The sequence below is a fragment of the Xiphophorus maculatus genome, chromosome 18 (genome assembly GCF_002775205.1).
Source record: "Xiphophorus maculatus strain JP 163 A chromosome 18, X_maculatus-5.0-male, whole genome shotgun sequence".
Taxonomy (NCBI): Eukaryota; Metazoa; Chordata; class Actinopteri; order Cyprinodontiformes; family Poeciliidae; genus Xiphophorus; species Xiphophorus maculatus.
This window is the reverse complement of record NC_036460.1, coordinates 5,717,391-5,743,816: the sequence shown is the minus strand read 5'-3', so window position 1 is coordinate 5,743,816 and position 26,426 is coordinate 5,717,391. Positions and strand designations below refer to the sequence as shown.

Here is a 26,426-nt window from a genome sequence, read left to right as displayed (position 1 = left end):
TTTAGATTACTCTCAGAAATTACAAATGACACACTACAAAAAAAAATCTTTAAAAAGTATCCTTGTTTAGTTTTTAGTGCAAGTATCTTAGTACGCTTGGAAAATGAGACAAAACTCGGTTGCAAGCAACTCTTACTTTAATTTATGTCAATAATTCTTGAATATTGATTAAAAGGTTAAATAATCTGCCAGTGGAACTGGATCTTTTTAATCAACATTAAGGAATTATTCACTTAAAACAAGCTCCTATGTATTGATAAAAAAAAATACTTTAAAGTTAGTTTGTCTTGTTTCAAGTGTAGTAAGATATTTGCATGGGAATCACAAGTTTTTGTATAATAAATTGTGGCCTGGATGTAATTTTCTCTAGAGTTGACCTAGATACAAATAAATAGAAGCTGTACAACACGCTCGTCAAACAAGATGCTGCCTTGTGCGTGCTGACGTCACTCTGAACTACAGAAACACAAGAAGTGCATTGTTGAAAAAATCCCCATTCTTCCCCATTCTCCAAAAATTAAATCTTCAAGCCAAAATCGTGATCGTCCAGCTCTTCCTCAGACTGTTTCGTTCCACTCGCCGTCCCCGTCGTCACGCGAGCTCTGGGCTAAAAACCTCGCCGCCGGCAGAAACGAGGTGACCTTACACACGCTTTATGTGTGACACGCACACAATGCGCCTCTTTTCTCTCCTACAAACTCTCAGTGTGTAGCAGTTCTAACCATTTCAAGTCCCTACCAACAGCAGCGTATCGATCCGAGCCAGTAATCGCACTGACACTGCACTCAGCCGGATGATGAAAAAGGGGAAGATGGAATAAAAACCCCTTGGCTTATGTTTCATACGCAGCAAAAAAAAAAAAAAAAAATTAAAAGTCCTCAAAGAAACTCTTGGGTTTCTGGTTTCAGCGTAAAGCTTCCAATGAAATCCTCCCTGGATCTGGTAAGTACTGTGTGTCCCTCTTCTGATACCGAAAGGCCTTTGAGGTGGGGAAAAAAATCCACATAATAAACGTGGGAAAATGATCCACTACAGTAAAGAGTTCAGCCGCCTCAGGGTGGCAGGTTTAAAGCAAACGCAAACAAAAACCAAGCTGAAAACTGATCTGTTGGGATATTCTCAATATTCCTGGACTAAACAGAAGAGCAGCTGCCAGCCCAGTTAGCATGTCAGATTTATCGCTAGTTGATGACCAAATGGCAACAGGACATTGGCAGACGTCTGATGGAGTGTGGACATGATGGATTTCATCATAAAACTGACAAAGACACAAAGGACATCATCAGGAAACAGTGGAAGTGAGACAAAGACACAAGAGCAGGAACATAGAATCAACAAATACATATTTGAATAGGGAGTTCAGATTTGTTTTACATGTTAATTTCTGTTTAAAGGGAGGAAAATTCAAATTTCACACTTTCATTTGGGTTTCTGCTGCTTCTAAAAACAACCTGAGTAGGGCTGTTGTAAACAAATATTTTTCTATCTATCGATCTATCGATTATTCTTACGATTAATCGAGTAATCGGATTTTTTTTTTAAATTATAAAACAAAATATTGATAAGTCTGGCACAACACTGGTGTTACTATCGGATATCAATATCAGTCCAGTTTTTCATTTTTGAGCATCTCTAACAGTTACTTTTCTGTAGTTTGGAAAACTAACCTGTAACAATAATAGCTCACTTTCTAAGTTAACCTGAAGAGAAGTTATACAAAGATCTGAAATTATATTCACTTTAATAATAAAGAGGCAGGCTCACAAATACGCTTATAAAAAATGTCTATGCTCCAGCTTTTAGCTTATCTGTTCATCTTCAGTGAGTTTAATAGATGAACTCTCACCTTGCCCCATACCTGTCAAGCTTTGGGTTTGAGAATCCAGGAAATGTCGCCTGGAGTTGGGGGAGAGGAGGCGAACAAACGAACATTAGATGGGGGTGGAGAGGAGGAAATAGACGAATGTAAGTCCAGGGACCGGTAGACCAGGGGACGAAAGTAAGAACTGGGGGGAGCAATACGGGAAATTTACGGCTCCTTCGTTCGCACTTAGCTTTTGTCAACAACTCAGAGGCAGAAGTCAGAGCTCTGAGCAACGCAAATAATGTCCCGGCCGGAACACAATGCGCTAAATAATAAAACATAAATTAACGAAGCTTCGAGGCAGGTAAATTTTCCTCAAGGAATTTTAATAATCAAGGTACTTGAATCTTTGGAGGAATCGCTTCAGCCCTAAACCTAAGCATTTAACAATAAACCACCCATTGGTTTTTGGGAATAAGGTAATGTTCTTTTTGGTGTCTGGAAAATGAGTCCTTTCAAAAACCTTCGGAATGTAATGTTACAAATCAGCAGGCACTCCACCGTAACCTAGCAACCCTAGCAGAGCCCAGCCCGTTACCTAGCAACACAAGCTGAGCTCCAGCACATAGGAACATTTCCTCCATTTATTCAATGTTATGAATTAAGAAAAGTTTAAAAAATGTGGATCATCAACTGTTGTTTGCTGAACTATCAAAGTAAGGCTCTTTTAAAAGCTTGTAATCAGTTAATATGTTAGATCCAGTAAATAAATAGCATGGTGTCTTTATTTAGCATTAATCCAAATTTGTTGGTCCTTGAGGACTTTATAACTACATTTTGTCTCACAGTCAGATTCAAAAAAGTTATTTTTTTAAAATGCCAGATTAATCAGCGGGAGACGTCTAGGAGAATGTCAGTATTAATGCCTTTTAAAGTTTCTTTAAGTTTAAAACTCTAATTGTTCCTGTTAGATGTTTACCTCTGTGGTAAAAACAAACTGCTGAATCTCGCCTGTGTTAAAAAGTCCCAGCTGAGACGGTTCAGGTAGCTGATCAGGACGCCTCCCGGCCCCCTCCATCTGGATGTTTTCCTGGCGCATCCTGCTCTGGTGACACCCTGAGGCTGAGCCATAAATCACTGGAGGGGTGACGGCACTGTGCAAAAGTCTTCAGTCGTTCCTTCTTTCTTTGCAGCCCAAGGGAAGCCAGGCTTTTAAACTGGAAAACAGTAACATGTACAAAAACATGTAAAAAATGTACATTAATGTTTCTAAGAGACATGACTTCATCTGATACAATTTTATTTTGACTTGACTGTTCTTTGGTCTTTAAACATTTCTCAACATCCATGCAATTCTGAACGGAAAATGAGTGAAAAGGCCGTCAAACACAATACCTTCAGAAAACCTGGAGAACTGTTAATAGTCCTGCTTATTGTAAAGTAAACAAACAAATTAAGAAGAGTTGAATTGATTCAAGGCAGTGCAATACAAAACAGCCTATTCCAGCCTATGTAGTTTAAAAACAGAAAACTCAGAATGAAGCACAACAAAAAATGGTTCTGGGGAGAAAGTGAAACTATCCATCTTCAGACTCAGAAAAAAGGAGACTTAGAGAGACAGTATGAACAGTAGGAGTCTCTGCATCAACAAAGAGTCAGTGTGAGAGCTCAGGGGTATGAAAGCTTCTACATCCAAGGAGGCAACCAATGCTGGGACAAACCCCGATCTTTTTTCATGGTGGAGAAAATAGCTTCACTACGTCTAAACAAAGTAAGACTCTCCAAAGGGATGGCATCCTCTTGTCTTCCCAGTAGCAAACATGCAGGTTGTAAACCAATCAGAACGCTTTAAAGGATGGAAAATAAAGCTTTTATTTGACCAAAAACACAACAAATGTCAAAAAGTCAAATCCATTTTCAAACAGATAAAACTAAGGTCAATCTTCCCAGCATAAAACACGGGTTTTCTTTAAAAAGTGAATAGTTGAGCAACACAAATCTTCAACTGTGATCAAACAGAAGCAGTGCATATAATACATAGAAAAACAATGAGGCAAAAATCAACCTAAAAGGGGTTCATGACCTTTGTTTGACAGCATCCTGGCAGGAGACAGGGAGAGAGAAGTGGCCCAAGGCCAGAAGTTGGACCTGGCACAACACCATCAAGGTCAATGTTTGTGAAATTTAACTGATGAACTAACACCAGGTTTCAGCAGAATCAGCTGGTCGGCTCTTAAAGGGGCAGGGCGGTGTAAAATCTACTATTACATTATGTTACAATGTTATTCACTCTTCAAAAATACAACTGGCGTGTTGCTTTGATTCTTTCATGCATGTTTGAGAAATCTTTGTGTCTCCGATGGCAACCATTATGAGAGTTTCTACAACACAAACACCGATTGGTTGGTTAAAGCAGCAGAAAACTTACAGTCATCCGAGGTGGCTGCTTTAAATATTTGAACGAGAAAATAATAGTTAAGGGTTTCATCCTTTCTCTCAAAGCTAGTTTAAGAAGCATTATTTTTTAATTATTTTACAGAGCGTTGCTCCTGCGAGCCGTCCTCAATCAGCTCCTCCAGACTAGCAGCAGCAGCGATTAGCAAACACCTGGTGGAGCTGCACTTCAGCTAAGTTCATAATACAAACTACGTCTCTGTTTAACACTCCTAAGAATGGTTGTAATGAGAACCATTTCAGAATAGGACAAGGGCCATTGAATAAATATTTTTATTTAAATCTTGACTAATCTGGAGAAAAAAAGTCAAAAAATGTACAATTTTCAGACTCAAATTGTTTAGCTCTCAGACATTTTCTACAAAAAAAGAACATTTCTGAGATTAATCTAAGTATTTCTGAGTTTGTTTCTTGCAAATGTTTGACCTTTGGAGCTCCAAAATGATCACATTTTTTTCTTAAAAATTTCTTTGCTTAATCTTAACATTTCTGAGTTTTTTTCTAACAAATTATAAATTTTTAGAGCTCAGGAATTACCCTTTTTTTCTTAATTTCTGGGGTTAATCCCAGCCTTTCTGAGGTTTTTCTCACAAATTTTAAACTTTTGGAGCTCAAAGTTTTTCTTGAAAATCTGAGATGAATCTCAAAATTTCCAACGTTTTCTTGCAAATGTTTGACATTTGGAGCTCAGAAATTTCCTTGTGTTTTCTATAAAATTTCAGAGATTTAACTAAAAGTTTATCATTTTTTCCTCACAAATTTAAAATTTTTGACCGCATAATTTAAGTATTTTTCCTAATCAATTCTGAGATAAATATAAAATTGTCAGTTTTTTCTTGCAAACGTTTGACTTTTGGAGTTCTGAAATGTTATTTTTTCTAAAAAAAAAAAAAACAACAACAACAAAAAACATCTGAAATTAATATTAAGATGTTTTATTATAAAAACCTGGACCTAAATGGTCAGTTTGTGTCTGGGAATCGTTGCAGTTTCAAGTTAAAAATCAGGGACAGAGTTACGCTATTGGCCCTCTTCCATCCATTAGATTTAAAAATGTCTTTTTAAGCAGGAGAAATCCAATTGGACCGATTCCTCAAGCCATATTGATCCTGAAACTCCTGATTTCTCTGGACGGTGCACGGTCGATACCTCTAAGCTATCAAATATCCTCCTGTATAAAACCTGTACTTAGCTAATCCTTCCAGTTTAGAGGTCAAGGAGTCAACTTCATCTCCAAACATTTCAGCTGCCGACAGAGAGACATTCGGTTGTGTCATATTTTGCAGGAGCAGCTCGGGAGTCGGGTATTGATTTGAGAATGCTGACTGGGAGCCATCACGCTGGATCTGGTCGTGTGATTTCCCGTCAACAGGACGAAGCTCTCTCTCCCCCTGCGGTCCTGCAGATTGCAGCGGAGGCTGGGGGCGGGGATTATCCCGGGGTTCTGCAGCGCTCGGTAAGCGCCGCGATGACTCAGTGGATAATGAGCCAGTTTGTGATGTGTGCTGCAGGGTCTCTGCCAGGTAGCAGTAATGAAGCACAGATCTCTGCAGATTCCAGCAGATTTAAATCCAGCTGTTATCGCCCTGTTCACTACTGCTTGATAGGATTTCAGTCATATCTGCGTGTAATCTGACATCTTGCTCTCAGAAGAAAAAAAAACAAGAAATGCTGATTTCTTTCAAACAGACTGCAGAGTTTAGGACCCACATTAATTTAAATTCCAAATAATCCGAATATCAGCTGAATATGATAAAGTTTGCATATAGAATATCTATGTGGGACGCAGAAAATAATCAAAAGATTATGCATTTCCTAAACCTTAAGTTCACTATTAACTTCAGTTAAACTGCTGAGTGAACTAAGTCTAGAAATCTGCTAAAAGCTGTAATTAGGCCTGCCATTAATTCAATAAATCTCATAAGTTAAAACAAACTCAGGAATTTCCACATGCGTGATTTATTGTTTTTCTCTGTTTAGACCAAAAACTGGATGACAAAAGTCTTCGGTCTGGAGTTTTGGTCTGAACTAATCGCTTTATTTGAAGGATAATTGTATTTTCAGAATCTTGATAATTGAATTTATTTGTTGTTTTGTTTATTTATTTTGGATATTTAAATGTCTTCCAGTTCCCGTGTTAAATGTCCATTATAACTTAACGTTTATTAATCTTTAACAATGTAATCTTGCATTATTACCATTATGTTACCTGAAAATGGTCTCAAAACAACAATATTATTGTTTTTCTCAATAACTTATGGGACTATTTACTATATGACAGGTCTAGTTGTAAACACATGAACTTATTGTGTATTTTAATGATGCGTTTAAACCTATTTTTTCCCAGGTGGATTCATTATACAAAATAAGATTTAGATAAATTTTAAAAACAAGAACCAAGTGTACAAGTTACAATTTTTGGTGAATTTTTATTTAATTCACACAAGGTCACAGTTAAGCACTAAGAAATATACTAAGTCATCAGCTTTAATGACCTGTGGATTCACGTTGTCATGGTAAAATGGGGTGGACAGGCATTAGAAGTGTGTTTATGTGAGTTTTGACCATTCTTCCAAAAGAGCATTGATGAGGTCAGACACTGATGTTGGACAAGGAGGGCTGATTCACATTCTTCACTATTTCATAACATTCCTATTATGTTAAGATTCTGTGCAGGTTAGTCAGGGTCCATACTTAGTAATTCAGTTTCAAAGCTCTGTCCAGTAATATCTGCACCACTAAAACATTTACAAACCTAAGTTGTTCAATCCTTTCTACAGCCAATTTTTGCTTCATATCTACTTTAACACATTAATTTTAATTAATTACATGGATTTTAAGGTGATAAAAATTTGAATGCAGTTAATAACATTTGGGTTTTATATAAAAAGGTTCGGGCTGGAACCTTTATAGTCATATGTTTCTGGTACGCCAGTAAATCCGATGCACAAGCAACATTTGCAAACAGCAGTGATGGAAGTCGCTTCTCTTTTTCAAATGGTGGTTCATTTTTGTTTGAAAGAGCAATCTGATGGGACACTGGGAAAGACTATTGTTGTGTTTAAGTTGTGCTAACAGGAGTTAGCCTACAAGCTAAGCAAAAATTGCATCTCAATGCTAAACGTGTTGCAGCAGCACAGACAGCCCCATGCTAACGTTAGCATCCACAGTTCAGATTTCTAAAGAAGTTCAATGAACAATCAAGAGTCCCTGAAACTCTGTTGGTTGAATAACCTACATAATAGATTAAAAACAATAAATAACTTTGGTGTTGAGCTTATATGTGTATTTATTGAGTAATTTAGCAGCAGAAAGGGTTTTTGAAATTGTAATGTTGCTTATTTTGTCGTTATGTTTCCAGTTATAATTTTAATCAAGACCCACCACTAATTGAACACCAACATTGAAGAAAGTCTTGGTAACAGTGCAGGTGATTTAAATGTTCACATCTTCCCACACAGACGCTAATGTTGTTGTAAATCAGTCAGTAAGATTTGCTAAACAGAAAGGATTTCAAATCGATTCCAACTCACTAGAGTGAAGGACGGCGCTATTTCAGAGCTCATTTATATGCAGCACTGCTTGCCGTACAGTTGGTGAGGGTGAGACACTCTGACCTTTTATACCATGACAGCATGCCATGCAGTTGTTGCTGGAGCTGCTTTGCAATTCATGGCTTGCCCATTAAATGTGCTGCGTGAAATAATGTCATCAGGTTTGTGTAATTAGCGGCAATGCGAACACGAACAATAGCTGCAGTCGCACCTCATCACCGGCTAAAGCCAGACGGCTCCTTCCACACTTTGCAGCTTGGTCTCATTAGCTTGCTGTACAAGAGATTTTGTAGAAAGAAAAATTTTGAACATTTCTGCCAAGAAAATATGAAAATCTGTGATTACTCTCAAATTTTCCAGGAAAAACACAAGGAAAATTTTGAGTTTGAAAAGTTTAAAATTTGCTATAAATAAAACTAGAACATTTCTGACATTGAAAAGTTTAAATTTTTTTCTATTGGAAATTTTCAAACTTTTTTATTTTTTTGGAAAACATGGATATTTTTTAGCTCCAAAAGTCAAAAAATTGCTATAAATTTGCTTTTAAAAAATCGGAAGTTTTCAAGAAAGAAAGCCTGGAAATTTCTGACTTTCAAAAGTCAAAATTTTCCAAAGTTGTTTTTCTTTTTCTTAAGGACAACTGTGAATTTCTGAGCTCCAAGAGTAAAAAAAAAAAATAGAACAAACTGAGAAAGTTTTAGGTTAAACTCAGAAATTTTCTAAAAAAAAATAAATAATGAAATTCCTAGGGTTGTAATAATCAAAATATTTTCCAATTCTGGACATTTTCAGAACTGCCAAGTTTTTTTGTTTTGCTTGGTTTTTTAGAAAACTTGGTCATTTCTGAGTTTGAAAATTTGCTGTAAGAAAACTTCACTTTTTTTTTATTAATCTCAGAAATTTCCTAGAAAAATAAAGAGATGTTTGAGTTTGAATAGTAAAATAATTTCTGGAAAACAATAACATTTTGTGATTATTCTTAAAGGTTTTCTAGGAGAAAGAAAACATGGAAATGTATGAGTTTGGAAAGTCGAAAAATTGCAAGAAAAAAAAAACAAGAATATTTTAAGATTAGTCACAGAAATTTTCTAAAAATAAAAAAGACTGGAAAAAAATCTGAAATTTCAGAAATTTCCGAGGGAAAAAACTTATAAACTTGGAAAAAGTCACAAATTTCCCAGTTTTGAAAATTTCTGGGTGTCAAAAGTGGAAAATTTTCAACATTTCAAACTCGACTTCCTTGTTTTTTCTAGGAATTTTCTGAACCTAATCTAAAAATGTCAGAGTTTTTGACATAACTCCTTTTCTCCTTTGTTTGTTTCTACTTTAGCTCCTGCTGCCGGGTGAGAAGTCGGTGACAGCCGCCTGCTGCTTAAACACACGGTGCAACATGCATGACTGCGGCTGCACGGGTGTCACTTATGGCCAGAAGAAGTTGGTGAAATGACTTGTAAATGGAGATAGCGCATTATGGAGGGCGATCTCTGAGGTTACATGCTCCGCTGCTCCTGTTGGCCTTTTGCTGATTTAAATCGAACAGTCAATCTTTGTGTCCACTCATGCTAAAAAGACAAAATCCTTTATTTTGTCGTCCCATCTTCAGCACCAACAAGGGTGGAGAAAATCTCCTTTTAAAGTAAATATCTCATTACTTTTTTAAAGAATCTGCATATTAGTCTGGACGTCATTTCATGCTTGACCACCGTGTCGCCACAGATGTAGGCAGAAATGACAGAGAGATGTGTTAGAAGAGCAAAGAATAATGGCTCGTTTCTGTTTCATTTGAAGTGCTGATGTTTGAAGCGCCTTCAATTTTTTCACATCTTCAACAAATGCTGCAGATGCAAAAAAAGCTTTTTACATCTGTTCATTTTCAAATGCACAACAAATAACTTTGTTTAAAAAGTTAATTATAAGAAACACATAGTTATAATAAAAATGCTCTCAAACCAAACTTCTCGTTTCTGTCTGGGAAACAATAGAAGGAAACCCAAAATGTTCAAAGAAAACACTACCAAATACTGGGGGAAAGTATTTTCTCAGTATTTCTGATTTTGAAGACATTAATAAAGAAATATGACATATACTTTCATTATTTTTGATATTCAGTAAAACACAAATAATTTAGGGGATTTTAACTCGCCTAAAACACTGCAAAAACACAAAATCTTACAAAGTATTTTTGGTCTAATTTCTAGTGCAAATATTTTAGTACACTTGAAATAAGACAAAGCTAACTTACAAGTAACTTTTCATCAAGATATAGGAGCTTGTTTTAAGTAAATAATTCATTAATATTGATAGAAAAAGCACTAGCTCCACTGGCATTTATTTCACCAAAAATTTAAGAATTATTGACTCCTATCTTGCTGAAAAGTTATGTGTAAGTTAGTTTTGTCTTATTTTAACTGTATTCAGATATTAGCAATAGAAATTAGACCAAAAATACTTGGTAGATTTAGTGTTTTTGAGGTAAACAAGACAAGTTTTGTCTAATTCAACTACTAAAACTAAAACTACTAAAAAACTACTACTAGTTGGTAGCACTGTTGCCTTGCAGCAAAGTTTTTCTACATCCAGATTAATTGTTCTCCATGCGCATTACCGAGTTCTCTACAGGTACTCCAGCTTCCTCCCAAAAACGTGCTGCAGTTATGAGTTTATGCCGCCAGGTGGCAGAACTGAACTGGTAAGTGGGATTAGGAGGTAAACGTGTCAAAATAATTCCTGAAATGTTTTCTATTATACAAAAAACAGCTTTAGAAAAATTCTAATTTATATAAAGTATACTTGGGTATGCGGTTTTTGGTATGCAGTAAACAGTTAATCCAATGTGGAGGGTTTTGTCTCAAAGTTTCATGTGTCATTATACACAAGATATTCAAAACGTGACCGGCTTTTGATCTACTGCTAACTATATTAGCTAGCTAGAGCTAACGCCATTAGCAAGAGCTGGATTTGACGTCAAGCCCAGGTAACAGTAGAATTTCACCATGGCAACTTGACTCATAAACACTGTCTGCAGTACCTCTTGAAAATAATTTAAGATTTAATTTCTATTATCAAACACTACTTTTTATCTATTTTTTCAGTTTGTAGTTGTTTGATTTTATGGAAACTCTTACATAATAAACATGACAAACTGTTCATGTGAGGAGCGGCCATTTTTAAAAGCAAAGTCCGCATTACTAGTCCTAACTGGGAAGAGTCGGGAGTTCCTCCCAGTTTCCCCGTGGGTAATTCGACTTCAGAGGGAGGTCGAGTTTAGTTTGGGGGGGGGGTTGCCACTCGGAAGTGGGAATTTCCCAGTTTCGAGAACAACTGGGACGCAGCATTAGGGAGAGCCAACACAGTTAGCAGGAAAGAGCTAATGCAAACTCAAAACAAATTGACATAGATATTTTTAAAGTGCATCGTTAAGTCTTTTTAAAACATCACTCTAATATATTTGAGGAAATATTCCAGTGCTTACCGTAAACAGTTTGTTAGAAACCGGATCCGCTCTTCCTCTGAACTGACGTTTCAAAGTAGCAGCTGCCGCACAAACACACCGGCTTTTCCGACCGAATCTCTTCGCTTCGTCTGTTCAGTCCTCCTGGTTTCAAATTATTCTTACATTCTGTTTCAATACACTTAAACTGAAAGGGCTAAATGTCACTCAACGCGCAAAAATTACTGTTCTGTCTGGACGGAGCTAGCGCCGTACTACCTAGCATAACTCACCTACCCAGAATGCATTGCAGCATAAACAACATTGCGACGTCCGTGTGACAATAGACATATTTTATTTAACTATATGAAAAACATTATCTACAGTATTTTGACTGTTGTTTATACATTTGATTTTTTTCTCTAACTAATCAAATGTCTCTTCTTCTTTGTTCTTCTAGATTTCAATGGCGAATAGAAACATGGCACTTTACTGCTTTTCAGTCACATCTTATGTGACTGTGAAACGGTGTAGCGACCAAAAACAGAAAATGTTTAATCTGATTTGAAATCTGTGACAAATGAATTCTGCATTGTATTTGAAAAACACTGAGTAATATTGACAACCTAATTTGTTGCCTTGAGCAGAAGGGAATATTTAAGAATCCAATGCTGTAAGAAATCAGCCATTTCTGAGATGAATTTGATGGAAAGTGATTTGGCCTGATTCATCAGGCCATTATTAATTTAAACAACCTAAAAAAAAAAAAAAGAAGAGGAGCACGACTCTGTCAGAGAGGGGACAGAATGATCCCGACTAAAGCTGCGATACAGAAGCCGTCAGACACAATTAGTTGTTTTTCTCCCCCTAAAAATCTAACTAAGCATCAACCAAAATGCTCTTACTTGATTTAAACATCAGCAGGGACACAGCTTTAAATAAAAAACCATATATGCATTGGATTAATGCATGTTTGTCATGTTTTCCAACATCTGCATGTGCACTTGAGATGTGTGTTTTCAAAAAGGCCAAAGGTCGTTTCCATATGCACTTTGTGATGCACCACTGGGAGAAAAGGTTGGAGCGAAATTAATTCCCACACACTTCTTCCAGCGCAGTTAATGAAAAAGGCTTCAGTGGTCGACCTGTAAAAACACAATATTCACATATTTTAATGCCACAGTTATCCAGCGTTTCATTCTTGTATGCTGGTACTGATGGAACAGAATGCGAAAGACTTAAAGCATTTTTTTTTATATTTCATTTATTTTTTAAATCACGAAAATGACAATAATACAAAAGAGAATCAGAAAAAAAAAATGTATTTTTTTTTCTCAGAATAAGAATCCTTTAGATTGTTCATGCAGACAAATCTAGTCTTAAAACTAAAATCTACAAAATAAATTTGGGACAAGCTTCTAGATAAAGAGTCTGTTTACCAATCTCATAACAAGAAGTAGACAGTTATGGGATTATAACTTGTTAGCATATTAACCGGATTTTAACAACATAACTGACATGCACCTAAGAATATATTGGTTTTCACATAGATGGACACAGAATCAGAAATTTGAGAAAAAAGTCAAAATAAAGTCAGATTTTTGAAGATAAAACTGAAAATTCTAAGAAAATGTGAGATTTCTGAGGAAAAAAGTAAAATTCTGAGATTAAAATTAGAATTTTGAGAAAAAAGTAAAAATTTTCAGATTAAAATCAGAATTCTGAGATTAAAGTCATAATTCCGAGATTAATGCCAGTTCTAAAATAAGAATCAGAATTCTGAGAAAAAAATCAGAATTCTGAGATTAAAGTCAAAATGATGTGATAAAACTCTGAACTTTTAGATTAGAGTCAGAATGTTGGGAGGCTAAAATCAGGATTCTGAGAAAATGTCAATTCTGAGGGAAAAAAAAATCTAAATTTAATTTATTTTCTTCAGTGGCCTTTATCCTCTTCCGAACAATAAGTACAAGAACTGAATCAGTTGGATAAACATTTTTAATCTCAGTTTTATCTCTGAGAAAAAAAAAACAATGCTGAGCTTCAGTGGCACTAAAGTATTAAATCTTCTCAGGAACCCAAACATTATTCACCTCAGAGGAATGAAACCAATTAACAGTAATTATATTAGGTTGCTGCAGCTACTTCTGCGGTAAAAACATCCTCGTTAGTCTCTGTAGTCCGTGGACGAGGCGTGGAGGAGGAAGTGTGAGTCGAAACATGAATGCTAAAATAAAATCCAAGCCTCAGCCGGGTTCTTCTGACACCTCCGATTCACCGGAGCATGACAGCGACGGAGGCGACCAGAGGCAGCAGGAGGTCAGAGCGCACACGGTCGCCTCCCGAGGTGAGAGTCGCCCCATACTGATCCAGGAGCTGCAGGGCCACGCTGTTGGTCCAACCAAAGCCCAGCTGCAGCAGGAGGAGAGGAGAGACGCAGCAGCAGCAGCAGCAGCGTTAGTGTTGCTTCTATTTTTATAAAGAGCATCAGACAGACAGCCAGAGACGTGCTGCTCAGTCACAAAAACCTCAAACGCGACTTGTTTTCATTAACTAGCTACAGGGAAAGGAAGATGGCGTCACGTTTAGTTATTATTGAATATTTCAAAATATTATAAAGACCTGAATCGGCACAGATGTTCCCAGCGGCTTTTTGAAAAAGAAAGAACAAAAAATCCCAATAGCATTAGCCAATGAAAAATTCAAAATGGCCACTATGGTTGTCATGGAGAATATATTTTTGTACTAAATTTGAATGCCTTTGGTGTCTAATTATACGTTACTGAAAAAAGCCCATAGAAATCATATTTACTGATCAATTTAGATTTTTCAAGATGGCTATTATTGTTGATATGCAAAATGTATTTTAGCACAAAATTTCCATTATTTATCACAAATTAATACTTCTGCAATATATTTACTGATCATTTTTTATATTTTTCAAGATGGTTGTTATGGAAAATGTATTTATTGCACTAAATTTGCCAATATTTATCACAAATTAATACTTCTGGTGTCAAATAATTCATACTTGGGCCCATAGCCTTTACTGATCATTTTTAATTTTTTCAAAATGGCCACCATGGTTGTCATGGAAAATTTACCAACAGAACCCAATTGTGCTATAAATAATAAAAAGTGCCCGGAAAATAAATAATACCGCTGCTTTAAATAAAATAATTAACTGAAATCCAACCTGAGGCTCACAAACAACTCTTCAAAGTAAGAGCTTCTCTACAGTTTTCTTAGTTCACTGACGTTTCCAGTCATTTGTTTCTGCATTTCAGCCAGGCAGCCATTTTGTTCTGGACTTAATTTTCCTTATTAATGACCCAGTTTGTACGAATCTTCAGCTGTCAGATGATTACACTAATTCTGTTTGTCTTTTGAAAACTTTGAAACACAGAAACGTTCATGATCAGTTTATAACCCCTTTACGCTACAAAACAAGTCCAAACCATCACACCTCCACCACCGTGCTTCACAGTTGGTATGTGGTACTAAGCATTGGAGCCAGGAGATATATGATGATAATAATACTAAAAACATTTTTGGGACACTCAAAGACAAGATTGTCCCAAAAGCTGCAATTCTTCCCCACCACATTTCTTCCTTCCACTCAACTTTCTGTTAAAATGTTTTGATTTTACATCCAGCTTCTTCAGCAATGACGTTTCATGGCTTCCCTCCCTTTCGGAGTGTTTTCTAAACATCTGTCCCGTCAGCCATCTTCCCTATTTTTGTGTTTTTATTTGAGTTATTTTCCTTCCCTTTCACCTCTACGCACTGCTTTGTGTTGGATCAATTCACAAAACTCAAGTAAAATACGCCGAATTGGCGTAAAATACCAACTGGAAACATAAAGAGGGAGTCACCTGAACGTCGTATTCTCCACCTCCGCCTGGTTTTCCGTCTCCGTTCACGTCGTACTGTTGGGGCGGAGACGAATATTACACGATGCGTCATCTGAGCGCGATCTGAGCTCTGAAGCAGCACAAACACACTCACCTTTTCAAACATGGCTTTGTATATCTCATAGGCCCGCCAGTTCGTGTTGATCCAGCGCTGCGCCAGATCAAACGCCAGCTTCTTTCCCTCCTCTGAAGGCAGTTTGGACAAACCTGGAAAAGCAAAATCTCTCCTTTTTTAACATAAAACACTCAAATATTTTACCCTAATTCATTCTTTTTACAACAATGTAGCACAGAAAAACCTCAGAATACAAGACTTAAGGTGAGATTTAGCTTTTTATGGCCCAGTAGTGCATTTTTTTATTTTTCTGATCCAATCTGTTACCTGATTTCAATGCAGGTGAGCATGTATTTCACTTCATGCACACCAAACTGAAAGGAAAAAATCCCCTGAAGCAAGAAGAAAATAGAGAGAGCTGCTACACAGGCTCCATCAGAGCATCACTGAGGAAGATGCCAGATAAAAAAAATATGACAGGAAACAATCCCTCCAGCTGTGTGTCTGATGTGAATGTAATAAACACATTTAAATGGAAACCAAGTGTGATGAATTGAGATCTCAAAGTGGGAGGTTTGGTCGTATTTCTACTAAAAATAGCAACAAATGAGCTTAAACATTTATTTTTCCTGATTTTTTAGTACAAATCCAAAAGAAAATGAGTCATATAATCTGAATTTGCTTCATGAAGTCCTCCCATGGTTTCAGGAAGTTGTTGTTTTTATTCAATTTATATGTTTTTTTGTGCTTCCCACCTTCGATGAGCATGTGCTGCAGAGGCGGCCAGGCGTTGGGATAGTCCCACTGCTGCCCAGAGTCCCTCAGTGACGTCGGCACGCCGTTGGGGAAGTCCAGAGCGCCGCTCGCCTGTGCAGACGCCAGAGGAAGAAAACGAGAAGTGAAAAAGCCTTGCGGTGTGGCAGCGCCATCTGCTGGCGCAGCCGGGAATCGCTCAGAAAGAAACCGTTGCATCTTTCAAGCTGCAAAAAAAAAATCTACAAACTTCTGATTTTAGTGTGAAACAGTTGAGAACCAAACAGATGTTAAGAGTCAATGTGACCTTTAACCTCCATGAAGATAAAACCCAAACTACTCTAATGAGCCTTTTTCTTCTTATAAACTTAATGATCAGCTTCTCATTTTCATATCATATCAAGATTATGAATATTATGAATGTACTGACAAACAGATAAAATATCAATAGTTTTGTCTGTATTCGATAAACACTTCTTAACATTTAATAACGCTGAACATCTCTTCACTCTAGTCCAGGATTTCACAATTTTGATTGTTTTGCAATAAAAATTACTGATTTGTGGAGAAAGTTTGCAATATTTGCACTTAAGTAAGACAGCAAATGGCTAATAAGAGACCATAAAAGTAAATTTTCCTGGGATCATACCTTTGGTGATATTTGCTGGAAAGATGTTTGGTTCATAACTGAAACGTTTTGAGATTCTGCATAGATGTAATTCTGTTAATTGTTTCCATTTTGCCACAGCTCTGTGGAAAGCATCACTCATCTTTTCTGGGACTACTCCTTTATTAAATTAAAACAATATTATGTGGTTTCTCCTGTTTGAACACTCCATAAGAGCAAAATTTGATATACACAGCTGTAAATTTATCAAGCTAAAACCTAAGCTTAATGCATTGTTTTGCCTATTTCTTTTCATATTTGTATTTTCTAAAGTATTGTACCAATATAACAGCTTTAAAATCTCAATTTGTGCTGAATTTCTAACAAAATCTGCCAAAAATGTTGTATTTTTCCTTTTTAAGGTTGTAATTTTTGCTCTACATATTTTTATTCCGTTCTTCTAATTTGTTGCACGTATTTTGTCTAAATTAAATAAAAAATAATAAAAAAAGGCCGAGGCAGCAGTGAAGTAGAAGTGAGAGATACTGCCCCCTACAGGCGAAAGTTAGCGGTCAGTTAAACTCAATGTTTACGACTGAGGAAGATTTGTAATAAACACACACAATTTTTTATTTTGTTTTGCCTTCTTTCACAGTTACAAAGAAATTATGTTTCTGATTAAAGAATTAGCGCAAAAAAACTGCAAGAATATGTTTATTTCGCGTGAATTTTGGCGATCGAAAGTAAAAGTTGCCGCCAAAAAAAATTTGCTCAAGTGAGGAAGAGTAAAAAAAGTATTTGGTAAAAATTTACTCAAGAATGGATCAAATTATCAGTCATTTGATATTTAAAAATTACATCATCAGATGGACCAAAATATAAAGTTAAGTGGAAATTTTGCCATTTTATGGACCAAAAAGAAAATTATTTATAAAAGTAACAAAAAATAATAAAATCAGGCAAAAAAAAAAAAAAGTCTAAAACCGTTTCTTTTAATAAAAAACTTTTAAATGGAACTTTAACAAAAATTGCAGGTGTGTGTCTGTCTGGTGAATTTTTGTTTAAATCATGTTTGTCTTTCATTCAGTGGGTAGAAAATCCAGACATTTTACTGAAGTAAAAGTTCAAATACTTCATAATAAAAGTACAGCGTAGTAAAAATACTCATAAAAGTAGATTTTTTTTCAAAAGGTTACTGGAGTAAAGGTAACTATTTAGATCCCAACTCTGAATATGATAAATGTTTTGCTTAGTTTTTATCCAGCCAGCAAAACAAATAAAAGTTTTGAATGTTTGACTCTGATGCAGAGTGAAGCTTCCCACCTTCAGGTACTGCAGCGCCTTCTCCCCCATGTCCGGCTGGGAGTAGCACTGGGCCCAGACCGGCGCCAGGTTGGACGGGTAGAAGTCAAAATGTTTGGAGTTCGTCAGCAGGTTGTAGTCTAACCACGCGCCCCTCTCTGCGTCCCACAGCAGCGCCTCCATCGCCTGCGTCCTGCGTGCCGCCGCTCGCTCGTACAGAGCAGCCGACTCGTTGTTACCTGTCGGAGAACGGCATCGTCACGCACAAGCAAAATGACAATGATAAATACGAGTAGCAAAAAATAACAAAATCAGGCAAAAGAAAATATTTCCAATTCAGTTTCTGTCAATAAAAATATTAAGAAAATTTAATAAAAAACTGCAGGTGTGTGTCTGAGTCTGGTGAATTTCTGTTTAAAACATGTTTGTGGGTAGAGAATCCAAAAATACTACCCAAAATTTGCTAGAAAAATAAACTCCCAAGTTTTCATATTTCTGAGTTTGGAAAATTTACTGGGAAAAAAAAATACAGAAATTTCCAGCATAGAAATATGGATATTTCTGAGTTTGAAAAGTCAAATAATTGGTAGACAAAACTCAAATAATTTTAGAATAATCTCCAAAATTTTGAAAGAAATTAAGAAACTTTTAAGTTTTATATTTGGAAAATTAGATAGAGGAAACTCATAAATTTTCAGATTAAGCAATATATATATATATATATATATATATAGAAAAAAATGAGAATATTTCTGAGTTTGAAAAGTAAAAATAAAGAGTAGAATAAAAACCAAAAAGATTTTAAGAATAATCTCAGAAATTTTATAGAAAAATCAATAACATTTCTGGGTTTGAAAAATTGGATATTTGCTTGAAAATAACTCAGAATTTTTTAGATTGATCTCAGAATTTATTTTTAGAAAAAAGTAAGAACATTTCTAAGCTTGAAAAGCCGTAAATTTGGTTAGTAAGAAAACTAGAAATTAAAAATTTGTCTCAGAAATTTAACATTTCTAAAATTAGCTTGAAAGAAAAACTTTATATTTTGAAAAAGAAAATATAATATACAGATTTTAAATATATATAGATCTAATATATAGATTTATGTTACAAAATTTCTAGAAAAAAAAAGGAGATTTTAGAGTTTCAAAAGTCTAAATTTGTCAACTTTTGTTCTTCATTCAGTGAAGTTACTGACACCGGATAAAAAAATCCACACATTTTTCTCAAGTAAAACTAAAAAAAGTACAGCATAAAAATATTATTTTTTTAAAGTTACTCAAGTAAATGTAACTGAGTAAATGTAACTGTTAGTCTTTATGCAACACCAGCTGGGAACTGAAAGCTAAGTGGAGGTCAGAGGTCAGCATCTGACCCAGCAGCCAGTGGAAAGAGGCCAGGAGTCTCTCGTTGCGGCAGAGCAGGGCGTTGAGGTCGGCGGGGAGGATCTGGCTGGTCCGCGTGTCTCTGAGCGTCCCGTCGTTCTGGCCGCTGGCGTTTATGAACCAGCGGGACGTGAAGTCCCAGCCGGACTCGGCGCCGGCCTTCAGATCCATGAACAGCAGCCGTCTGGCCTCTGCAGAGAGAGAAAGAGAGAAACATTCACACGTCCAGGGCCGTTTGCTGCGCATGCATCGCTTCGCTGCTACAGGGAAACTACAACCAGGCCATTTTAGAGAGAAAGACAAAACATGAAGAGGAAATTTCCAACAAAACCTCAGAAAGTGTCAGATTAATCCCAGAATTTCTTTGAAAAAATAAGGGAACAGAAGAGGTGATTTCTGAACTCCAAACTTGCTAAAAGCAAAACTCGGAGAATTTCTAGTGAAATTCTAGTGGAATTCTTTGGGAATTAGTTTTTTGCCTTTTCAAACGTTTGTATTTTCCAAAGGTTTTTTCTAGAAAATTCCTGAGATTAATATCAACATTTCTGAGTTTTTTCAAACAAATGTTTGAGTTTTCAGACTCAGAAATGTTCTAGAAAACTTCTGAGGCTGAAGTTGTTTTTTAAAGTCAATTTTAGACTTTTGGAGGTCAGAAAATTTCTTGTTTTCTTTTCTAGAAAATGTATGAAATTAATCAAAACATTTCTGAGTTTTCCTTTTGGACAAATGTCCTCCCTTTTTTCTATTTACTCTATTTACAGTTTTAATAAACTGTTTGAGTGGAGGAATGAAAGGTGTACCTCTGTTCTACAATTTAAGTATAAAAAGCAAAAATGTCTCTTTTGAGGAAGAGGAATAATAATTTTAATAATTTATTACCATCGGAGAGTCCTTCGGCTAATTCCAGATCATCTGTGTACGATTCAGGCCTGGAAGCAAAAACAAATTAATGTGAGTAAAGATGCAGATAATATTGTTTTTTTACACAAACGTTACTGCTTAAGATTTGGAAAATCAGAGTTTTTCTTTCCTTTAGTTTTACTTTTCTAACTCAATCTGTGGGAAGTTTCTGCGTTTTTGTGTAGCAAATTTTCCACATTTCAAACTCAGAAATTTCCATATTTTTCAGGAACATTTCTGAGATTAATCTAAAAAGAAATTTCCTTGTTCCTCAGAAACGAACATCCTGAGCTGCAAAAAAACAATTTATACTTTTTAAATGTAACTCATAAATTTTCTATACTTTCTCTTCAGTAAATTATCTAAGTATTTTCTCACAAACTCAGATATATATATATATTTTTAGAAAATTTAAGATTAACTCAATATTTCTGTTTTTTTTAGTAAAATTTAAACTGTTCAAACTCAGAAACGTCCTTATTTTTACAAAAAAAAATTATGTGATTAATCTCAAACTTTGAGTTTTTTTAAGCATATTAAAATTTAGTGACTTTTCAAATTTTGAAATTTCCTTATTTTTTCAAGAAAATTTAAGCTATTAATCTCAAAGTTTTTTTCTAGGAAATTTTCCACTTTTCAAACTCAAACATTTTCCTCCTTTTTTCTAGAAAATGTCTGAGATTAATACGATTTCTATTTTTTCAACCAATTGTTTGACTTCCCAAACATAGAAATGTTCTCTTTTTCTTTAATATTTCTGACATTAATCTCAAAATCAAAAAAAATAAATTCAAGCAAATTTTCAAAATTCCCTTTATTCTTTCTGAGATTTTCTGAGATTAATCTAAAAATTTCTGAGTTTGTAGCAGACATTTACTCCTCTTTCTGGTGCGAATAATTCACTGTAAGCTGTTTTGATTTGATTAATAAAATCATATTTAAGCAGACAAATGCTATTTTATAGTTTCTATTTATGTACCTGGAGTCTAGAAAGCCACATAAAAAAACTTTGGCAGAAGTTTTAAATTAGTTCCTGCGTTACCTGGGCAGGTCCGCCTCCACGTTGAACCGGTTCAGAACGTGTTCTGACCCGGCTACCGTCACAGTTACTGAACGGTTCTGCATCCAGAACCGGTACTCTGTTTCCAGAGCCGGTAGAGCTCCGCTAAACATGAACGGGAGGCGACATGTAAGTGCAGAGCAGCCTGAGATGTGACGGCGCCATTTTGTTTTTATGGTTTAACAATAGAAAAATCACCGGAGGAATTGCTGGTTGCCGGTTGCTCCGTAGTAGCTCTCCACCATCAGCGGCAGGAAGGGAGGCTGGCTGCGCCGCTCGTAGTAAACCCGCCCGCCGTTGGGAACGAACCCGTATCTGAGGGAGAATCACAAGAAATGTATTATTTTATTAAATCTTAAAAATGTGTCTGGATCAGGGGTTGACTTAACCGAATATGTTCCGTCTTTGACATGTTGTTTTATCTATAAAAAATTTTACGACAGAGTATTAAAAATAAATAAATAAAATAAATGAATAAAATAAATGAATACAATTACGAGAATAAAGTTGAAATAATGCTAGAAAAAGTCGTATGAAAATAAAGTTGTGTGAAATCTGTCAAAAATGACGAATGGGCGTCAGATTTTTCCGTCGCCTTTTATAAAATATCAGCACAAGAAAGTAGAACCAAACTAAATAAATAATATTAAAATATACAAAAGTAAATGCAAAACGATACAAGAATAAATTCGTGATATTTCGAGAATAAAGCCAAAATAATACTAAGAAAGTAACAATATGAGAGTATGGTCATAATATTTTGAATATTTATTATTATTTATTTTCTTTGTGAGAGGAGAGTCCTGATTGGCTGTTGTAATTACTCCATTGTATTTTAATAAAAGATGAGGAAAAAAATCTGACGGTCATCCTTCATTTTGACAGATTACACACGCAGACAGTTTCAACTTTACACGCAGAGACAATTAAATCAATTAATATGTCAATTAATAATCACATCAATTAGTGAAATTTTACTCCATTCCAGCGTGATGATGACGAGATGTGGGTTATCTGTTCAGCTCGTTGAATAAAAAGTAAACAAAATAAAAAATAAAAGTGGAATTAAGTTTCATTATTGAGTTGAAAACTGATGGGTAAAAATAGATTATGGCGGGATTTTAGTCAAAATGTTAGTCAAAATGGCGGAAAACGAAAAAAAACAAACAAACAAAAAACAAGCTAGCCCGACCTAAACTCAGGCGAACCCCGTTGCCATGGAAACCACACTTCCGCACGAACTTCCGGCGTTCTTTAATACCTTTCGACCAAGAAGAGGAAGTTCTGAATCATTCCGTACGCCGTTTCCGTCATCTCCGACAGAATGAGCCCGTTGATGACCCAATAAGAGTCCCTGTTGAATGTGAGGGGAGCGTCCTGATTGGCTGATGGGGTCAGAAGGGTCAAATTGACGGCAGTGATTGGTCAAACTGCTGGCTCACCAGTAGTAGAACTCCCTGAAGCGGCCGCCCGGAACCACGACCGGATGTGGGGTGAAAATCTGAGAGTAGAGCTCCGGGTGATCTTTGACACTGGTTTGCATCTGGAGGAGAGATTTGTTCTTGAATAATCCCTCATTTCTTTCAATTAAATAAATTTAGATTGTGGCTGTAGTGGGATGAAATGTGGAAGAGTTAAAGCGGTTTTAATACTTTTGCAGGTTGCTGAAAACATGCTAACCTTGCTAACGGCGTTTACTAAGAGTGAAACTGTAACTCATCTGGGTGACGAAGCTGGAAAGCGTCACCTTTCTGCCCAGAGATTTCCACAGGCCGTGAATCTGCTCCGCCCACAGCCGCAGCTTCTCGTCTGCGATTCCACTCAGGAACCGCGGCCTGCCACAGAAAGACGAGTCTCCTGTTAACCAGACACCGATACAAAACACACAGATCTGTACGGAAGACAATTAGAGCCACTGAAAAAAAAAAGAATACAGAGATTTTTTCTCAAAATTATATATTTTTCCTCAGAATTTTATTATTTTCCCCTCAAAATTCTGACTTTTTTTTCCGTAGCACTCAATTTTTGTTTTGCAGAATTCAAAATTGATTTTAAATCTCAAAATTCTGTTTTTTCCTCAGAATTCTGCTTTTAGTCCAAGAATTCCTTTTTTTTTCTCAAAATTTTTGTCTATAATCACAGAATTCAGGCATTTTTGTCTCAGAATCAGAATTGTTTGAATTGTTTATGCTCTATCAGTCAAATCTAGCAGGTAAATTTGTACACAAATGAAAAAAACACAACTATGTGATCATTTTCATATACGAACAACAAAATTGGCAGGAACCTAGGAATGTTTGGCTATTTATTCGAATTTTGACATAGTTGACACAGAATCCGAATTCTGAGATTAAAGTATTTTTGCTGAAACGTTTTTATTTTTTGGCCCTAATTCTGTTCCGTAGACCTGAGTGGAACAGCTTGAACTCACTTTTCCTGCCAGTCGGTCGGCGTCCACGTCTCAAACTCCGTCCCCGGTTTGTCAAAGTTTGCCTCCAGGAACTCCTGGAGCTCCTTGGTTGGGATGCTGGAGTTTGGCCACTCGTTTAACAGCGTTTGAAAAGCCGCCAAAACTTCACCTGTGGAAAATTTTAAAAATAATAATAATAAAGAGAAAAGCAGGAGCCATGGATGTCTAATCAAAACATTTTTATAGAGGCACAGACTCACCAGGAGGCGACTTCAGCTTCATGTCTACAAAGTGTTTGTCATCGTTGAACAGCTTTGCTTCCTGCATGTGATGCAGGATGGGGCCTGAGCAGTAGATTTCACTGAAACAAGGAGGCGAAACCATTAAGAAACTCCAACTGGAACATCATAAACCCCAGTGGGATAATGCATAAGCAAACTGGGATAAAGGTTGATGTAATAAATTTAAATAAAATTACTAAAACTTTCTATTTCAAGCACATTTTCTCAAACAACAATATTTTGTCAAGTTAGAAACAAGAAAATGTTACGTATTTCATTGGAATATTATGTGATTTATTGGGAAATTGACCATACACTAAAATATATATATATATTATGAAGTACAAATATTATGTTTTATTTAACTTTGGCTCACAACAAGATGCCTAAGATTCAGTTTCTTAGAAAATGTAAATGTCATATAAAACCAGAGACAAATTATTTTTTGTAGAAAAATAAACACGTTTGTGTAATTTTTTCATTTAGAATAATTGGATTAAATTTCTACAAAAAAAGACACAAAAAGTACCAATTTTAGTTTTTCTTGTCTTTGTTGGAAACTATGCTCTTCATATACAAAATTACATCAACATCTCATAGAAGAAAATGTATCCATCTTATTTTTGCTAACATTTTCAAGTTTTTGTTTTAAAATATAAAAATAATCTAGAAATAAAATTGTGTTTTGTTTTTGGCTCTAATTTGATTTTATTTTGTGGACTGAGGGAAATAAATGATTAAGGTTTCAGACACCTGATGTAGGGGAAGAATAAGCCACAAAATACAAACGCTAAAGAAACAGAATATCCACGCCTATTAATGGAAAATTTAGTGGAAGGAAAAAGTGTAATGGAAAAGAGAATGATTCAAGAGAATCAAGCTGCTGCTGGAATCAAGACGGATTTGCAAGGATAATATATTTTATGTTGTAAATGCAGGAGTAAAATGCAAATCCATTTAGTTTACTTTGACTTATCTGTAAAAAATATGATAAACCTATTTGAACATGACATTTTCTAATTATGTAACCCAACTTTTGAACCAACTCATGTAGGATTAACAGCAGGCTTTAAATACGACAATGACACAGCATTATTACCACTTTTATTTATGGGTATTGTGCTGTTTTTTTATGAAGCTCCAGATAAGAAGTTTGAATTTCAAGATGGTGAAATTCCTTTACCAGGAAAGGTTGACCAGCTTTCCTGGTAAACCTTTTCCAACAGAGCCTGAAGCTCGAGTGACAAGTCATCGCTGTAGCTCATGCTTCCTGCCGCGCTGTCCGTGTCCATAAACACTTTTTGCAGCAGTTCTAAATATTTTAAGGTTTATGTTTTGTAAGCAAACACCACTTTTAATTTTCTCTGTTTACAGCTACAAGCACTCCTTGGAACACGGACTTTAGACGCACTTTTACACGTTTTGTGAGGAGCGGCCATATTGAAACATGAAGTGAGCCAGAAATCATAACTGGTGTTGCTCCCAGTTTCCCAGTGGGAAATCTGGCTTCCAAGGGCTTTCCGGTAAATTGTTTTTTACTTGAAAGTCAGAAATTTCAACATATATGTATTTTTATCTAGTAGTTTTGCGCTGCCCATTGGGAGATGGTGCCCTGTGCAACTGCCATATGAACATGCACATATGAAAAATCACCAATAGGAGTCCAAATTTCTAAACTCTTTGCTGCAGTAATTTATGTAAAAGGAGCCCAGACCAGGAAATGAGTGCAGGCTGGCCTTCCTGTATTTAAAGTAGTTTTTTTTTTTTGTTAGTAATTCTGACATTTTAAAGTTCGCAAGTGACTGAAATGTCTGAAATGGTTTTAGTTATGCAAAGTTAATCAAAATTACTAAAACAAAAAAAATCTAAACATTTTTAACCCCACAGTCATTGACTTTATTCCATTTATTAAGATGCGTATATTCCTTAGGCTCCATTTTTGTTAGATTTAAGCATTTTTACCTAAAAGTACAGGTTTTCCTACATTTCCACATTGAAATGACGCCCCTGCTCGTAAAATTGATTTTTTCCCAAAGTTATCAGAATGGACTTTGATGTGAAATAAAGATCTGCAAGTCATTAACAGATAGTTATTTTAAACCTTCTATTGCAGTGCCATTAAGATCAAAGGTTTTCAAAATCACTAATAAAATTTTAAGTAAATAAAAACAGAATTAAAAGCAATTTCCCCATTGTTTTAAACAGAGCATGAACTTTAACCTTCAACACAGCCAACAGAACCAAATATAGTTTAACAAATGCTTCATTCTTTTTTCTGTAAGTTTAAATATTACTTTTAAACAAAAAGCAGAAGTTAAACTGGATTTTTGTAGTAATTATCTCACCTGTCGCATGGAGGAGGCAATGAACATTTCACACAAATAAACAGAGTTATGAATGAAAAGCAGAAGACAACACGATTCTCCATTTTGAGAGATGAGTCGAAGTGGCATATCGGCTTCCAGGTCTATTTATATACCTGCCCCAAAGTGCGCCACACCACCCTCTAGCGTCCGC

General features: G+C 35.7%; 1 protein-coding gene across 1 annotated transcript; it reads right to left on the bottom strand.

Moving 5' to 3' along the window:
* Positions 1-13,333: 13,333 nt before the first annotated feature.
* Positions 13,334-26,381, bottom strand: treh (trehalase). Its single transcript, XM_005796897.3, has 15 exons — positions 26,255-26,381; positions 23,889-23,989; positions 23,650-23,797; positions 22,966-23,053; positions 22,661-22,761; positions 22,480-22,572; positions 21,417-21,533; positions 21,201-21,323; positions 20,138-20,187; positions 19,249-19,449; positions 17,895-18,112; positions 15,967-16,078; positions 15,251-15,363; positions 15,118-15,171; positions 13,334-13,654 (listed from the first exon to the last, which is right to left on the bottom strand). Exons 1-15 carry the CDS (start codon positions 26,335-26,337, stop codon positions 13,517-13,519), a joined length of 1,740 nt encoding a protein of 579 aa, XP_005796954.2. The 5' UTR covers positions 26,338-26,381; the 3' UTR covers positions 13,334-13,516.
* Positions 26,382-26,426: the final 45 nt, after the last annotated feature.

Excerpts from the sequence above, each read along its gene's own strand:
- treh (XM_005796897.3), bottom strand. The coding sequence starts at position 26,337 with ATGGAGAATCGTGTTGTCTTCTGCTTTTCATTCATAACTCTGTTTATT. Across the intron at positions 23,054-23,649 it reads CCGACCGACTGGCAGGAAAA|GCCGCGGTTCCTGAGTGGAA; the intron begins GTGAGTTCAAGC and ends TTTCTGTGGCAG. Across the intron at positions 15,172-15,250 it reads ACAAAGCCATGTTTGAAAAG|TACGACGTGAACGGAGACGG; the intron begins GTGAGTGTGTTT and ends CCGCCCCAACAG.